The 18,433-nt window shown below is 40.9% G+C and overlaps 1 protein-coding gene across 1 annotated transcript; it reads right to left on the reverse strand.

Annotated features, from left to right (window-relative positions):
- Positions 1 to 124: 124 nt before the first annotated feature.
- On the reverse strand, positions 125 to 9,533 carry LOC128737260 (protein singed wings 2). The gene is made up of 4 exons (XM_053831865.1): positions 9,350 to 9,533; positions 1,918 to 2,429; positions 1,079 to 1,566; positions 125 to 1,017 (listed from the first exon to the last, which is right to left on the reverse strand). Exons 1-4 carry the CDS (start codon positions 9,406 to 9,408, stop codon positions 631 to 633), a joined length of 1,446 nt encoding a protein of 481 aa, XP_053687840.1. The 5' UTR covers positions 9,409 to 9,533; the 3' UTR covers positions 125 to 630.
- Between the last annotated feature and the right edge of the window lie 8,900 nt (positions 9,534 to 18,433).

Genomic DNA, 18,433 nt, shown 5'->3' on the forward strand with positions numbered 1-18,433 from the left:
GTATATATATTAAAAACTACAATTTGAATTTTACAATTATTTTAATATTGTCTGAAATAATAGGTAATTGGCTAAGTAGCTTATTGGAGATAGTCATATTATATTTTATGACTACGTTGGAAAAATTAACTGCTCTATTAAGATACTGTAGAATTGTTATCACGTAAGAATTGATATCTTTAATCTTTTGATGACATAACCAATAATACCGCTGTTTGTATTTATATAAAACAAAAATTTAAAAATACACTGACAGTGACATTCCTAATACAGAGATGGTATAGGTAGTTATTTAAAGAGGTAGCAGGCATGGTCTGATTATTTCAAAGATCTTTACTAACACTTGAGTAACATTGTCACATAAACAGTTAATTTTACTACAATTCAACCAAAATTTCCTAAATGAAAATAGCTGTTTAGTGCCACTAAATCAGTTGATAATATTTGCATCATTTACTAATTGGTTTAATCAATAACATATCTTATTTTCGATTCCAGCAAACTTGACTATCTTATTTTAACAAAATACATGCTACATCCTAATTAAGTACATATTCGAGCAACATGAACGGCGTCACAGCGCCGATATCACAAAACGACAATTCATACTCTCGGTATGAGTACACAATCTCATGGCATTTTCATTATCAACCACGGTAATTTACCGTACTTTCTATAGATGTAATAATCATACGCCAGCTTGCTGATGATGAGCAAAATCAGCGATGCAAAAATTACACTCAATATGTCGTAAATGGCTGCTTCATTTTTCTCGGACACCAGACATACATCGTTCGGTGTCAGCGTCATCACCGGCAGATAGGACTTGTGACCTTCCTCGTCAAGTGTGTAGCAGGTGATGTTTCGCGAATCGACGACCACGGATTCGTGCTTGCGAAGAAATTCCTGCATCCGGGTTGCGAACCGGCACCCGCACCGCCACGGATTGTAGGCCAGGAAAAGTTGTCCCACGTGGGGGTTTCGTTCCAGCGCGTGCTCCATACTGTAAACCCGAATCTGTAGCACAAAAATCACAATAAGTTAAATCTGCTTATAATTCTGGTAAAAGTTTAGTGACCCTATTAATCTGGTTGCCACGTAGACTAAATATCCGAAAGTTATCCAACCATACGCTATCCTCTAGGATATCGATGGAGCTAATTTTATTGTTGTCCAGATAAATGTCCTGAACTTGATTGTAGTAATCGTCGACCGTCAACTGACTAACATCGCTAATTAGGTTATTCGACATGTGCAGCACCGTGGTATTTGGCGGCAGATAACTCGGCAACCGATAGAACTGCTTTCCGGTGCAGTTGACAGTGACCAGCGGATGGAATGACGTTCCACTGTCGCACAGTCGAAGATACGAAATACGGCAAGTGCAGTTTTGCAGTTGTTCGTGACGACAATGCTCCCGCAGGACACGCTTATACTCCATGGCCATCATCATCGGCCGGCCGGTATATTTCCAGTCCTTGCAAACCAGTGTGGATTTATCAACGTAGAAACCGCTCTGCTCTTCCAGTAGCCAAATCATGTCGTTCGTGCAGTTCCATGGATTGCCTGTGTAAAACTTCTAAATGTTATAATGAACTGCTAATGTATTGGTGGCTCGGCACTTTGGTTTTTTTCTGACAAACAAAAATCGTTTTAATTAATTTAAATTTGGAGGAATGGAAAATTTTAATTTATAAACATTTTTCAAACGTCTAGCAGGTTGAAAAACAACAATGCTTTTCCATCTTTTTAAGTATTTATGGAGACGCCTTATTGTTCAAGTGTACAGTCGTAATAAACAGGGCGCCTCCATCAAATCCAAAGCAAAGGGGGCGTAAAAAAATCTTTAATTTCTCCAAATTTCATTCAATCTAGAACAAAAAAATCAATATTTTACATTTGCATTGTTTAGCTTACCTTGCAAGTAAATTTCTACGTGACTGCTTTGAAACTTAAACGGTACAATCTGTACCAAAGCGTTACCCCGCATATTTAGCAGCTTCAAATCCGGCAATTGTTGAAATGCGCTGTCTCTAGTGTAGTTCAGTTTTGTTCCCGTTATGTTTATCGCACGAAGATAAGGAAACGCAGGAAAATCGCCTTTCAACTTCCACAGACTATCGCCGGTAATCGCAAAAGTTTCCATGTTTGGAACCACATCTAGCAATTCACGGGGATCGAAGCTGCCCGCAGGCCACTGGCACAGGATTAGCTGCCGAGTGCGATTGGATAAGGCGCGGTTTTGACTAGTTCTGCGAGAATCCATACCGCGGAAGCAAACCAAACTGCCGGCATCCTGCTTGAAGTAACAGTGCGGTTTGTTGGGAACGTAGCCTCTCACTGCGTCGGAGCATTCGGTAATGTCGACATTCTCAACGGCTAAGTTTTTCAAACTCATCGGCAGTTCAGCGAGCATGAATGGAATGAAGCTAAGAAGAGAGAGAGATAGCACATTAACATGATTCCTCAATTATAGGTAATATAAATTGAAATGAATTGATTGCTATGTACGGCTGCTGATGCACCTAATTGATTTTAAGTGGTATTTTAATCAATCACTTCAATCACGTGCCGTGCTCTACTGTTATGAATGTGTCAGTGAACTAAATGTTTGATCTTTTACGTTGTAACGGAAGTGAACTGAGAAAAACAAATCCCACCAAATGCTTGTCTAACCATGTCTAACGACCAACTAATAGACTGTATAATTCTGTTTCTAGAAATAGCTGCAAATAACTGAAATTGTTATAATTTCCACAAGTTCTTAGTAGCGTCTTAGTAGAACTTGTTCAACTATTGTATAGCTAAAACGAATGGAACAAACGCTTGATAAGCTGCTATACAAACCAAATGTTCTTTGGGAGTAGACCATTATATTCACTATTTTCAGCAATAAAATTATTTCAGAAAAACTGTCAATTTGCATACATATCAGCCCAAAAAATCACTGAATATTGAATTGAACAAACTTAGCTATGGCCAATACCCAATGGTAGAGTATCCTGGGCCTTGTTTTCGCAATCGCCATGCTTTATCAGTACTGGAACAAATTCTAAAGTTAACTTTGAATAGGCTCTGGATAGTATACAAACATAACATATTTTTCAATTTAATTTCAACCCAAATTTGCAAGACGACAAAGTAGGAACTTAGCCAAATAAAAATAAGAAGAAAATGGAAATAGTTTCGGCATTAGCTCAAAATCATCAATCATCAAAATCAGCTGCAGGTTCACAAGCGTATTCATCAGTTAGAAGGAAAGTACCTGGGCGGAACATTCTCGGTTAGGTACTAGCAAACCCAGATACATGAACAACGTATCCTTTACATCGTGCTTCTCGCGCTATCATGAAAACTGAATTTCAAAAGATGCTTCTACTCTTCTAGGCCAATTCAAGATCGTGGAGCACAAACGCTACAGTAGTGCTGGTTTTTTGCTGGACTAGCATAGGGAATGAAACCCTCACTCGGTTTGTTTACATTTTGCAGATTGGCCCTTTTGAAAAGTTGGTGCCGAATTACTCGGTCACGGGCTCACGGCCAACGGTGTCACAAAGATTTGCACAACCTTTATTGTGCAAACAGCTATTTTCGTTACGAAACTTCGATTGTATTGTAGTATAAAAGTAACTGTTTATGTAACAATGTAATTGGAAAGATCTCCACATCTTCTCATCCTAGGACTGGAGAAATCAGATTACTAGACGACCAACAAAGACCGCCGATTAGGACAGCCTACCAACAGAGCTTTATAAACATGCCCGAGAAACGGTGGCAACGGCTCTAAACTGGGTTATTTCCAAGATTTGGGAGGATGAGAAACTATCGGAAGAATAGTTGGAAGAAGTTGTCCCATCTACAAACAGGGTGAATCGCTGCAACTTTCGCGGCTGGTGATCGCCGTCCACAAGGTACTTTCTCAGATTGTGTTACGCCAGCGGTTTCAAGTACAAGCTTTCGCTGAGAATTATCAGGCGGGTTTCCAAACCAAATTTGAATCAATCAACAGACAGCACATCACATTTTTATTGGTTTCAAAGCAGCATATGACACAATCTATCGTGCACAACTATCGCAGCTAATGCACGGTCGCGGTTTTTTAGACAAATTGACGCCTCTGCTCAGGCGACGGCGTATCTTTGATCTGACGAGTGGGCATCGAAATGAGTGGTACGAGCTTTAGCAAAACTAACCAATTCTTAGCCTTCATAGCCAGAAGCTTTGCGACGGCGGAGGCAACCTACGCCAGACTGAAAGCAGTCTATGATTTATTTGGTTAAACATGCGTGGTAGACCAAACACATGAAATGAAGAGGCTCAAAGGAGATAAACACACGCCTCTCACGGACCGTAACCGTTGGCAATTACGGCAATGACAATGACCTAAAAGTGTATATTTGTAATCATTAGTAATGGCGGCCAACAACACTAGAAAGGAGATCCAACGGCGCATTCAAGCGGGATATCGGATCTACTTTGCCCTTTGCAAAACGCTACGATCAAGAAGCATGCGCCACCGTACGAAGCTGACAATCACTGTACAAAACCCTCATTCGACTAGTACTTCTTTGTGGATTTGAAGCTCTGACGCTGCTAACGGACGACATACGCTCTCTTCCCGTGTTCAAGCGGAAGATACTACGGACGTTTTTTGGTGGCGTACAAACCCAAGCAGCACAATGTTAGCATTTTTAGTTGCAAAAACTTATTTATGACCAATATTAGTCATATATTGGTTACCTTAACTATACTTGCTAACTACTATGTTAATAGGGAACTGAAAGCAGAGAGTGGCGGAGGCGCATGAATCACGAGCTACAGGCACTGCTTGGAGAGATTTCCATCGGATATCAGATGAAAGTCATTGGGCTACGTCATTACGATAATTATTTTCGTTATCATCATTATCATTTTAGTCATTACCATAATTATTTTCGTCATTTTCATCATCATTTTCGTCATTACCATCAGCCTTTTCGTGATTACCAAAATCATTTTCGTCATTTTCATCATCATTTCCGTCATCATTTACATTATTTTCATTACCATTTTCGTTATTACCATTATCAGTTTCATCATTATTATCATTTTCATCACCATTTTCGTCATTACTATTAAGATTTTCGTCATTACTATCGCAATTTGCATTATTGCACTATGGGCAAAAACGAGAGAAAAAACGGACGCAATTAAGATACGGCCTGCAGGCTTATAAAATATAGGTGATCTTATGTAAAATTTTCCGGAGAATCGCGTGGTGCCCACCCCTTTCCTGTTTGTCATCGGGAAGCGCCCCATTTTGCACATTTTCCCCTATTTTTAACATTTTTCACTCTTATTGCATTATTCCAAGCAAGGTTTTGAGAAAACAAACCGGAAAAATTTACTAATTTTGTGTAAGTCCGCAGAATCGAATAGGGTTATCTAATTTATTTTAGAGCACATTAATTTTTTTGGTTGAATTCCCGTTTGGTATGGTCGGTTTGATAACGGGAGTCCAACCAAAAAAAATAATGTGCTCTAAACTAAATGAGATAAGCCCTATTCGATTCTGTGGACTTTTTTACACAAAATTATCAAGTTTTTAAATTTTGTTTTCTCAAAACCTTGCTTGGAACAGTCCGATAAGGGTGAAAAATATTATAAATAGGGGAAAATGAGCAAAATGGAGCACTTCCCGATGATAAACAGTAAAGGGGTCGGCACCACGCGATTCTCCGGAAAATTTTACTTAGGATCGCGTATATTTTATTAGCCGGCAGGTCGTATCTTAATTGCATCCCTTGTTTCTCTTGTTTTTGCCCATAGTGCATTGCCATAAGTATTTTCGCGATTACCATAATCATTTTCGACATTACCATCATCAGTTAGATAATTGTCATCATTTTTGTCATTTTCATCATTATTTGCGCCTCTATGGTTCAAAGGTACAAGTACCAGCGAACCACATGCCCTGGCGGGTGTTGTGGGTTCGAATCCGGTTATAATATCAAATTATAACTTGGTTCGACTCATGCACCTTCCAGCTTTGGACAAAAGGTAGGAGTCAAAATGACTACTTGTTAAGCGTAGCTACCAATATCCCCCCTCCTTTCCTTTCCACTCTTCCCCTTCTTCGCCAGAAATTTTCATTTCTTTCCCCTACCGGTACCAAATCGACCAAACGGGAACTCAACCAATAAAATTAATGTGCTCTCAACTAAATAGGATCAACCCTATTTGATACTGCGGACTTCTTTACACAAAATTATTATGCTTTTAAGTTTTGGGCACTTCCCGGTGACAAACAGGAAAGGGATGGGCACCATGCGACTCTCCGGAAAATTTTGCATGACCTGCATCACCTATATTTTATTAGCCTGCAGGCGGAATCCTAATTGCGTCCGTTTTTTGGTTTGTTTTTACCCATAGTGCCTTGCTTAAAAGCATCCGCAGTCGATCCTTTGGTGCTTCCTAGTTTATTTAAAATGAACCAAATCATAGAAGTCGAGAGGATTCAAATCAGACGAAGAAAGAGGCCAGTCTTTCGTAGAAATAAAATCCTGAAAATTGTTCTCACTCCAAGCCTGTTTAGCTTTCGCCTTGTGAGACGGTGTATAATCTTATTGGAAGCAGTACAGCACTTGTAGTGTTTTGTAATGACTATGACGATGGTTCTTCAAAATAATAATGTCAAAATATAATATTTAGTGTTGATTTTAATATAAAGTTCAATGAACAGTAGTGGAACCTTCAAATTTTCGGTGAAACATCCCCATGCACTCCTCCGGGAAACGTTCTGGAACCTTTGAACATCCAGTTTGTCTCGAGAAATGTCAGAAAGATATGCGACATATATCCCACTATTATGTTGGTTATGGTGATCCTGTAGCAGGAACATTTTCGTACGACAACAGAATTTCCGGGTCCAATTACCGTGCCGCTTGAACAACTGCCGACATCTTTCGACGACTCTTAAGCGGATGAAGATTCAAAACAAACTTGCAAGCTGTGTTTACATTTTAATACACTCTAAACGAAAAATATGCGGACACATCTGTGATTTGCCCAAACACGTCCAACAAATACTGACAGTTATTACCTGAGAGTTATTACTACTCACTCTGTAATGTTCAAACATTTTATCGAAAGTCATAAATCGGTTTGAACTACTCTCGAAAAGTAAAAAATGATTGTAATAACGGGTGGCAACTAAAATTTTTTAATTTTTTTGCGGCCCTTATGCTCAGCTATAAACGAGCTCAGAGAGAAATGAGAGTATGTATGTGTTAGCTTTCTCTCTCCTCTTTTTGCTAATATTTTTTGTTTTGTTTATGCTTGCCCAGTTTTGCTAAAAATGGCGTCGAAACAAGAAGCATTTCGGGAGCGTGTTGTACACTTCTTCGAACTGCAACAGAAATCTCGGCAAAAAGTATACGGTACGGTACAACATTTAAAAAGCAAATATGTTGCGGCTTCGACTGTTTACCATATCCTAAGATGCCCAACAACTATTCGCAAGCAAGGTAGTAGAAGACTAACCAAAATTATGGACGCAGAAAGACATCGGTCTCTTTCTCGTTTCTTCAACAACAAGCCCTCTGGTTTGGCTATCAATTAAGATGCACCAGGCGAATGTTTGAAGAAAATTTTGATCCCATTTCTACAAAACCATCATGCAGATGGACAATACGTGTTTTGGCCGGATAGACCATCATCGCATTACGCCAAAAAAACACAATCGTTCCTGAATACCCATTCGATCCCATTTTTACCCAAAAACCACGACCCGAAAAATCTGTCTCAGTGGGTCCAAACGAAGATTTCTTCGGGATTTTGAGTTCCTTGGTGTAAAGAATAACAGGAGAGCCACGAATGGCAAACAGTTAATTAGTAGAATCAAGAGATGCATTCGCAAAGTTGACATGACGGCCGTACAACGTTCCTGTTTCGACGTCAAACGAAAGCTTCGCCGAATAGCCGATTACGGACCGTTTCCAAATGTACACTAATTTTTTTTCAACAATGGATAATGTATCTTTAATTTCGGTGAATCAGATCTTCTTCATGTATCTCTGTCTTTTTTTGACAGCTTGAGAAAAAAAATCCAAAATTTTAGTTGCCACCCGTTAGCTGGATGGCATAACTATTTCAATGTAAATGAAATGACCAGTGCAGCAAACAACGTTAACACAATAAGTGATTGCTCCTAATGAATCTCGAAAAATACTCAATATTGATTTTAGTTAATTAATTAAATCGCACCCCGTAGTCATTAGCAAAACCAATTTTCGATGCTTACATTCGCCTGCTGTACCATGCTTACTTCAAATCTAAATAAACAAACGAAAATAGCAATCACATGTACAGGCACTTGTTATGCTCTCTAGAGAGTCTCTGTTCGGTTGCTGCGCGACACACAATAAACTGCCATAACAAATAAAATTCACCAAATTTATATAGCAATAAAAGGGGGCCAACATTTGGGAGCCGTGTCCGTGTTTAATCATCCATGCACTGAAAAAGTTAGCTTGCTTATGCATGTAAACACCGAAATCCGAAACGGTTGATATCCGCCAACACCCGCATCTTCCGCATGCAGTGGCATTAATTGGTATGCACAGAGTTCATCAAAATCTATTATTCAGAATCGGTTTGAACGAAATCCATCCCGATAGACACTATCACGACAAGTGGACTTTTTTAAATGCTTCAAATGGTATCTAGTATAGTACGGTGAAATGTAGCAATCAATAGTAATTGATTATTTTGATTTTTTATACAGCAATTTTGTTTTTAAAAGATTATAGTGAACGAAACAAAAGCTAGATTTAAGTTTTTCAAAGTGCAAAATGAAAAAAATATGTTTTGAAAAACGTTAAAAGCAATTTGCAAAGCATCAGGTTTAAAGCAAAAAGGTTCAAAGCATCAGTAGAAATGTAATATTAAACTAAACACAATACAAAAAATTAGCGAACCTAACAAAATAAAAAACGAATAGTAAAATGAAAAATAAATGTACAAATTTCTTGATGCTTGGATGGTAACTTTTGGACTGCAATACTCTACTCACACTCGGATGAAATCCAGAATTTATATCCTAACGATGAATAAAATATAAAAATAGAAAAATCAGTCAATTAAGTTGCGAGGTTTCCCACAATAAAGTTACCTATAGCGTAAGCTACACCTCACAGACAACCACAGCCTCTACAATGCTAAAATAATTTTCGTTTCTCATTTTCACCTGCTGCACCATGAGTACTTTAAAGTGTTAATATGGGAAAAATAAACATGTCACATGTATGATACTACACACAGAAAGAGCATCAGCTGCCGCGCGTTGCACTATCCTAGACACTAGACTTACATAGCGAAAACAATCCACCAAATCCGCGGTAATAGAAGAGGACCACCTGTTGGCGCCATAATTGGCCAAATCTTGCGCTTGCTCTACGCATGTAAACACCGAAATCCGAATCCGTTTTCCATCCACCCGCAGCCCGCAACCCTTCTTCCGCATGTGATTGATATTAAGAGCGGTCCGATGGCGGTTGTAAGCAAATTAACCGCACCCGAACGCGGACGGAATTCAACTGATAGCGCGCTGCCGTAAGAAGCAAAGCAAATTTTTCGATTTTCTGTCGCCGTGCGATACCGTATGCGTCTGCCTGTCTGTCTGTCTGCGCGTGGTTTATCGAGATGTGATTTAGATGATATCTGATATTACATTACACAAACCAATTCAGATAACACAGTTGGTATCTTTTGAGATGTTGTGCTCAGCTTCCTCGTAGCCCCTGTGGGCATATATCCGATGTGTGACTGTTTATCATCCTTATGACATACGTGTGATAATATGTATAAATCAATTCTTCGCTTTGATGTGCCTTAGAATGAGAGATTTCATGGTATAAGATTTTTTGTATTGACTTTTATGGGGTTTTGTGTACTTACTAGATTTGCAGTGAGCATTTGCTGAAGATATGAGAACAACGTGGTAGGTAAAAGCTTTCTGAACAAGAATGGAATAAAACAGTAATGATGGCCAAGAAGAGATAGTCTTGTACCGGTCGACCTTAGTTACTGAAACAATTTAATAGGACGAAAATAAGTCAAGACAGGGTAGTTTTTTTAATAGGGCAAGCGACAATCCGTATCGAAATTCAAAGTGACATTAAATTGAAATCATGAAAAGTAAAGAACTAGAATATCACTTTTTCGTAACTTTTATTATCGTTCAGAAAATGGCCAAGAATCAATAGAAATGAAGTCAACGATTTGCGTTTGGATATTTTTAGCAGTTTACTATTTGTCTAAAACCACAAACTAACTATAATTGTACGTTTACATTACGCATTATATTTATTATGGGTCATTGAAATCTACAAAATGTACATTTCTAACCTGAATCAAAACATTTTATACTAGATAGTTGAGCCTTTTTAACTGTAGGGTAGCACGGGGCAAGATGCCCACCCGGGGCAAGATGACCACCCTTCCAAAAATCGTTATATACGCTATAAAGGTATATAATTAGTAACCGTACGCATAAATAAACACTACATCTAACAATAATTCAAACAATTACAAAAATAAAATCATTGAACACTTCGATAACTTAAAAAATAGATCGATGATTAAAAATACTGCATTTATTATAAGTTTGCGCAGCCATAAAATAAGGTTTTAATCATGATTTAAAATAAATTTCATCTTACGAAAGAGTTATCGTGGCATTGATTTTAGTAATGAATCAGATGTTTATATTGCCGCAATTATGCAGATAATGTATTTACCACAAATTGCTTTTAAAAAATACATCTACTTGCGGGGCAAAATGCGCACCGCTTTATAGACCATGATTGCTACCCTAAATTGCATAACCATAACCTTAAATCAGCAACAACCGCTGCATAAAATATTTGTAACGGAATAAACATGCATATTTATTTGTTTTCGATAAAACTACATTGTTTAACATATTTCTGTCTAATAATGACCACAGAGGAATACGTACATTCAATGAACAACTTTTTTATGGTTAACTAAACACTCCAAATTATTTAAATAATGTTTAAAATAGTTTATGACCAGCTTGAATCCATAATTTTTATTATTTAGATTATAAGTGAAACACAATGATGGTTTAATAGCTTTTGGAAAGGATGGTCATCTTGCCCCGCAAGGGTGGTCATCTTGCCCCGCAGGTTGGAAAAATTCCCAAAAATCGATGAATTTTTGCTCGTGAATATTTGATATGCGTTATAACTTTTAGCACCCAATATGCATACAGGTTATAGAAAAGACTGTAAAAGATAACGTAGCGAGGGTTTTGAGCCCTTTGCTGTAGATTTCTTCGTATATATTTATAGTGAGCTTAAGGTGGGCAACTTGCCCCGTGCTACCCTAACACTTCATTGATCAGGAATATAACATGGTTTCTTTTCCCCATTTACTGTTTATTGATTCAATCTGCAATGCATGAATTGTCAAATTAAGAACTGGTAATTCCCCGCAGAAAGTTATTTGCGTTTCAAAGGTAACCTTCAAACTGGTTGATGATTGGTACGCAGAAAAAAAGCTCCCGTGAAATTGGATTTTTTTACACAAGAATCAGACCCTGCAAGTTTGGATTACTCATCTATCGAAAATAGCTACATATTTGCCGTAGTGTAATACGCTTTGGTTTGATATGATATTAATTGGCGGTAATGTGCTAATCATACTGCTCTTGCACCTTTCTTGTTTGTGAAAATCAACAAATCGATTTTAAAGTATCATCGGTTCAAGAGCTTGTTGGTCAAGTTGTTGGGGTTCGTACAAAAAGCTGTTGAATTGTTGTTTGCACTATGACAGCTTAATCTACCTTTTTCCGATTATGAATATCATATGCTTACAGTTTTACCAGAGTTTTCAAGCCTGATTCTTGAAGTTGACCTGTTAAGTTTTTTTTATTTAATCTAAACTTAAACACGTTTCAATAACAAATGACGATCCAACTTTATTTAAAATAATTTCACAAACAAATAAATAAAACAACACTTCAAATATAGGAACAGAAGCACCTCCCTATTTGGCATTTTCCGGTGGCATAGCCTCGACCGCGGCATTGTGCCCTACAGTTTGGGTTGGTGCAGTTCAGGGTTTGCACAAACTGTCGACTGGCAGCATCTGTTCAAACAATACACAGTTAGGTACGGTTTTCATCTTTTCTTTAACAACAGATTCTTAGTTTATCTTAACGTACTGAGCGAATTTTCTTCCGGATTAGGCATAGGTGCTGACCACACAACTGTGGTACTTAACAGAAATAGAAGCAGAACGCAATTGAAGTACCTCATCTTGGCTGGTTTCGATTGACACTGATTGGGACCTTTCGAAAATATTTGCGCCTTCGACACGGTATACAAAGACTGTGCAAAATGATTATTTTAATCATACTAAAAGCATTTCGATGCAAACCAATTAACTTATATGTATGGCCGTCCTAAAAAAATCTAGGAAATGACGCTTGGTGTTTATCTACTACGTCCCTTGATGAATTCCTGTAATGATGACTGATAACATTATCTCGTGAGAATGTCCAACAGGACAGTATAACAACATAACTATTCTTGCTCTCTACGGCCTAGACGTCAGTTAGGTGTGGCAGTAGGTATAATTTCGAATATTTTCTCCATAGAAATGCATTACACGGCGTCAGTCATATCTTTGAACAGGTTATTTGTCAGCTAATAGCGCCTTTCCAAGATTCCATAGCCTCGTCGTAATGTTGGAGTTGTTGATCACTTATTAATTTGATCAAATATGTCACAGAGGGGCCAGGCAGTAAACAGAAAATTTCCCGTTATTAAATAGATCATAGAAGACGTTCAGTTGAACTGAACTTTTAGCCTTCGAAGGAATATCAAGCCATATTTTGAAAATGACAATAGTTTCTGCTACACTTTCTGTTTTTATTCGCAAAGCCAAACCAATTAAGAATGGCCGAAATATAGTTGCAAATCTAGATCCTTCAACGAGGAAACATCAACCAGGTAAAAGCTAGAAGACGAGATCCGAGACAATAGTAACAACGGAATTAGCAGAATAATTATAAATTATATTTGCGCGTCTTGGTAGAACTCATGAATAAGCGATAAAAAAAATTACAGTTTGCGTACTCTTCAAGTCGTAGGCGAAATACGCGTATCTGTGAATGTCGCAAAAAGTAGTAGAAGTAAAGGGAATCTCCCCAGACGGAATATCTTTATACTCCTAAACTTAACTTGTTCATAATGTAGCAGCACTAGATATTTCACTAGATTTTACTACCTGGCTGTTGATTTTTCCGAATGCTATTTAAATAAATTTGGGTGGAATTACGTAATCAAAAGAATACCTGTTAACCCTAGATTTTACTTACTTACTTATGTGTCCATGTCCGCCGGTCCGGCAGAACAAAGGGATGAAATCAGAGATCTCCACTGCTGACGGTTACCCGCCATGGCTTTTACCTGTCGCCAGGACAGGTTCTCGCCTACAGCCCGGATGTCGTTGGCTAAGCTCCGTCTCCATGAGCCTCTGGGTCTGCCTCTTCTACGCTGTCCTTGTGGATTCCAGTCGAGTGCTGCTCTGCAAACCTCGTTCGCTCCTTTCCTCAAGGTGTGTCCGATCCACTTCCACCTACGCTCACGAATTTCTGTGGCTATCGGCCGTTGATGACACCGACGATGGAGTTCCTCATTGGATATCCAATTATCAGGCCACCAGGCACGAATAATATATCGCAGGCACCGGTTAATGAATACCTGCAGTTTTTGCGTTGTCTCCGCTGAGGCGCACCACGTTTCGCAGGCATACAGCAGTACGGATTTAACGTTTGAATTAAAGATTCGGGTTTTCGTACGTAGAGTGATCTGGTTTGAGCGCCAAATGTTTCGCAGACCTGCAAAGGCACCCCTGGCCTTCCTGATCCGTGTGGCTATATCAGTCTTGGTACCACCATCGGGCGTTGTTTGGCTACCAAGATATTGAAAGACGGCTACCTGCTCAACTTGTTGTCCCGCTACTGTAAAGTTGGTGGAATTGTCAGTGTTCACTACCATAGACTTAGTTTTCGGTACATTGACTGTGAGACCTGCTGCTTGGGAGCTCTCGGAGAGGTCGTCTAACTTGCTCTGCATATCGTTTCGGCGTTGTGCGAGCAAGACAATGTCGTCGGCTAGGTCGAGGTCATTTAGCTGCTCCATCGTTAGAGGATTCCAAGGCAATCCTCGATTTGGTCTACTGTCAATTGCTCCAACTAATATCTCATCCATAACGATGAGAAACAGAAGCGGTGATAAAATGCAGCCCTGTCTCACGCCAGCAGTAACCCTTATGGGGTCGGACAAGACGCCGTCGTGCAAAACCTTGCACGAGAACGCCTCGTACTGAGCCTCGATGAGATGGACTAGCTTATCTGGAACTCCTCTACGCCTAAGTGCGCCCCAGATGTTTTCGTGGTTGAGTCGGTCGAACGCCTTTTCGAAGTCAACGAACACCAGCAGAAGAGAGTCCTGGAATTCGTTGATCTGCTCCAATATAATGCGGAGCGTTGTGATATGGTCTACACATGATCGGCCAGCACGGAATCCAGCTTGCTGCCGCCGGAGAGTAGCGTCGATCTTCTCCTGGATCCGGTTGAGGATTACCTTACAGAGTACTTTGAGAGTAATACAGAGCAACGTGATGCCACGCCAGTTACCGCATTCAGTTAGGTCTCCTTTCTTAGGGACTTTGACCAATATGCCCTGCATCCAGTCCACCGGAAAAGTTGCGGTTTCCCAAATATTGCTGAAAAGCTGATGCATCATCTGGGCTGACAAAGATGGGTCAGCTTTGAGCATTTCGGCTGAAATACGATCTATCCCTGGCGCTCTATTGGATTTCATACTCTTGATGGCTGCTACAATTTCATCCAGCGATGGCGCCTCCGAGTTCACGCGATTTATTCGACGAACTGTAGGCGTCGTACGCTGCTGGTTTTGTTGGTCTCTGACATTTGAAACTCGGAAGAGTTGTTCAAAATGTTCAGTCCATCGCTTAAGCTGTTCTGTACGGTCAGTCAATAGCTGACCAGCTCTGTCCTTTAGCGGCATCTTTGTATTCATCCTGGCCCCACTAAGGCGGCGAGAAATATCGTACAACAAACGGATATCACCATTGGCGGCGGCGGTTTCTCCTTGTTCGGCTAGGGAGTTAGTCCAGGCTCTCTTGTCCCGCCTACAAGCACGTTTAACAGCCCTCTCCAGTTCGGCGTATCGTTGACGGGCAGCTGTCTTAGCCGATCTGGTCCGCGCTCGCTCAATGCCGGCTTTCGCCTCTCTCCGCTCGTCGATCTTCCTCCAAGTTTCATCCGAAATCCACTCCCTCCGCCCACTGCGCGCTTTGCCGAGGGTTTCATCACTGGTCGTGATGAAGGCGTTCTTGATGCCGGTCCATTGCTCTTCGACGGTTCCACCAGATGGCAACTCCGAGGCTCGAGATTCAAGTTGTTCAACAAAGACCCTTTTCACCTCAGGATTCTCCAATCGGCGGACGTCGTAGCGGCACCCAACTTTCTCCTCCCGTCGTTGGACACGCGCGACGCGCAGACGTATCTCAGCGATAACAAGATGATGGTCGGATGCAATGTCAGCGCTGCGTTTGTTGCGTACATCAAGAAGGCTCCTTCTCCATTTCCGGCTGATGCAGATGTGGTCGATTTGGTTTTCTGTTCGGCCGTCGCGGGAAACCCACGTGACTTTATGTACTGGTCTATGGGGGAAGAGCGATCCACCAATGACCATGTCGTTATTACCACAGAATTCTGTAAACAGCTCCCCGTTTTCGCTCATCTCTCCTAGGCCATGGCGTCCCATGACGCGTTCAAGGTCCGCGTTGTTTGAGCCAATCTTCGCGTTGAAGTCGCCCATGTGAATTTGGATGTCCCCCTTCGGGATTTTCTCAACCACGCTGTTCAGCTGGCTGTAAAAGCTCTCTTTCTCCTGCAGGTCGGCAGCATCTGTTGGCGCATAGCACTGGATTGCCGTAAGGTTCCTAACCCGTGTTCTAAATCTGGCAACGATTATTCGCTCATTTATTGGTTCCCACTTCATCAGGGCCGCATGTGCCCCTGGGCTCAGTAGGAATCCAACTCCTCTTTCACGAGTAGCATTTTCACCTCGTATGCCAGAGTAGAGCAAGACTTGCCCGGATGATGTCCTGTGTTCGCCAGTACCCGGCCAGCGGACCTCGCTCAGCCCCAGGATTTCAAGCTTCAGGTGGCTAGCTTCCCTTGCAAGTTGAGCCAGCTTGCCCTGCTGGGCAAGGGTCAGTATATTCCATGTTCCGATTCGTGTCCGTGTTTTCATGCTAAAGGTCGTTGCCAATAATCCGGAGAGATTTCTTCTTTCATTTTCATTAACTTTTTGTGTGTTCTGGTACAGTAGGCTGTTAACCTAAGGTCCTTATCCCGCTGATGGGGCTGCCATCTTAATGTGGGCGGGAGCCACTGTGCCCCCTTTCCTGTTAGCATACGACAACCGAAGTTGCGTACCCTAGATTGACTGACCGAAATTCCGACTAAACTCGAGCAACCGGAGCCACCCAATTATAAATATAGAAGTTTTTTTTGTGCTGTCACTGCGACGCGACGGCTAAGACCATTGTTGGTCCATCTTGCCAAATATAGAAGTTGTTATATAAACGGTTCAATTTACGTAAAATTATGTAAACAACAAGTATCTGGTGCCTTCTGACGATATTTCAAAAGAAACCCCAACAAACATTTTATTTGAAGAGCAGTTTATTCAACCATTATACAGCCAACATCCAGTAAACAAGCGTTTTATAAGCTCTTATACAACAAAAATGTTTGTTCGGACAGTCCGAAACTGGAACTCGATTGAGGTTGATCAATTGAGGGTTAAAGTAGGACATAAGTCGTTTTTATTCAACTTGATAAGTGATTGACTACAAAATCTGCGTTGAGTCCGCAAGTCGAATTTCACTTGGTCGATCCATTTCAAAAATGAAGAGGGTAAGGTGCTCCTCCGCGAACACAACCCGTGTCTCGTGACCGCGCCCGTCTTATCCGTGTTTCGTAGATGGTCATCGTAATCGACGTATTGGTGACAAATCTAACTTTACTGGTCTCTCAACCCTCAGTCTGAAATACGTTTCTATTTTCGTCTTAAAGTAGCGCGCCACGAACCCAATACTATCGGCAAAGCCGTTAAGCTAGACTGATTTCTGGAAAAGCGTATGGGTCATTCCACGTCAAGTGACCGAGAAAAAGTTCAAACGTGTAATCGATCTTCACGGATTTGAACCAAATTTTGCCAGCCCTGAAGCTTATGATTCATACGCCTCCGCCAGTGTCCGCTTTCCGTTTGTACTCCGCCGTAAATAGTCCGCAACACATTTCGTTCAATTACGGCAAGTGTACATATGTCTTCAGTAAGCAAGGTTACCGTCTCAAGTAGATGGGAAGACTACACCTTCCATCCATTCCTCCGGTGGTTTTTCCACCTCCCAAATCCTAGAAATTACCCAATGAAGTGCCTTTGCTTGTGGTTCTTGGCTATTATTGTAGAGTTCTGGCGGGAGTCGGTCCTTTCCGGCGGCTGTATTATTCTTCAGCTGACGAATTTCTAGCCAAATCTGTTCGAAATCGGGTGCCGGCACGCTGTTGTCGTTTGTAGGCACTCTGAGATTAATTTCCGTTGCGTCTCCTTCTGCTATTGCTGTTGCCGTTGAATTGCTCATCGAAATACTGCTTCCACCTGTCGACCATCTCGCGCTCGCTTGTGATTAAATGCCCTCTCTCGTCCCTACACATGTCAGGTTTAGGTGTGTAACCCTTACGAGTTTGGTTCATCTTCTCGTAAAACTTGCACGTGTCCAGTTAGTTGTTCCAGCTTCTCACGATCTCTGTCCTCCTTTTGGTGCTTTTTCCTCCCCAGGATCGTGGTCAACTCATTCCAAGCTTGTCGATACTTGGCCAAATTCTCTCTCGTGGATATGCTTAGATAGTTTTTCCAAGCTCTTTTTTTCCTCTCTATGCCAAGAAGCGGATTCGCTGTCAAACCAATCATTTCGTGCACTCGAGGTTTCCACTCATAGCACCGCGGTTGCGGCTTCATTGACCTCCGAACGTATTATACTCCATCCGTTCTCGAGGGTCGAAGCATCTAGCTCCACAGAGGATGGCAGAGCTTCATCCAGTACGTACGCGTACTTTTCAGCAACTGGCGGGTTGTTTAATTACCGAATGTTCAACTGAGGAGGGCGGTTTTGTAGCGAGGTATAAACCGTCGAAAGTTTTAAACGCACATGTACTGCTACTAGGTAATGTAGGGAGCGTACGTTGGTGATGTTTGAGAAAACCCGACCTTCGATGAGAATATGATCGAATTGGTTCGAAGTTCGTTGGTCAAGTGATCTC

Source organism: Sabethes cyaneus, chromosome 2 (assembly GCF_943734655.1).
Source record: "Sabethes cyaneus chromosome 2, idSabCyanKW18_F2, whole genome shotgun sequence".
In the NCBI taxonomy this organism is placed as follows: Eukaryota; Metazoa; Arthropoda; class Insecta; order Diptera; family Culicidae; genus Sabethes; species Sabethes cyaneus.

Bases quoted from the DNA above. Each gene is read 5' to 3' on its own strand.
- LOC128737260 (XM_053831865.1), bottom strand. From the start codon at position 9,408: ATGGCGCCAACAGGTGGTCCTCTTCTATTACCGCGGATTTGGTGGATT. The intron at 2,430-9,349 runs GTAAGTCTAGTG...CTCTCTTCTTAG, and splicing joins TGGTGGATTGTTTTCGCTAT to CTTCATTCCATTCATGCTCG. The intron at 1,018-1,078 runs GTCACTAAACTT...TTTGTGCTACAG, and splicing joins GTGGCAACCAGATTAATAGG to ATTCGGGTTTACAGTATGGA.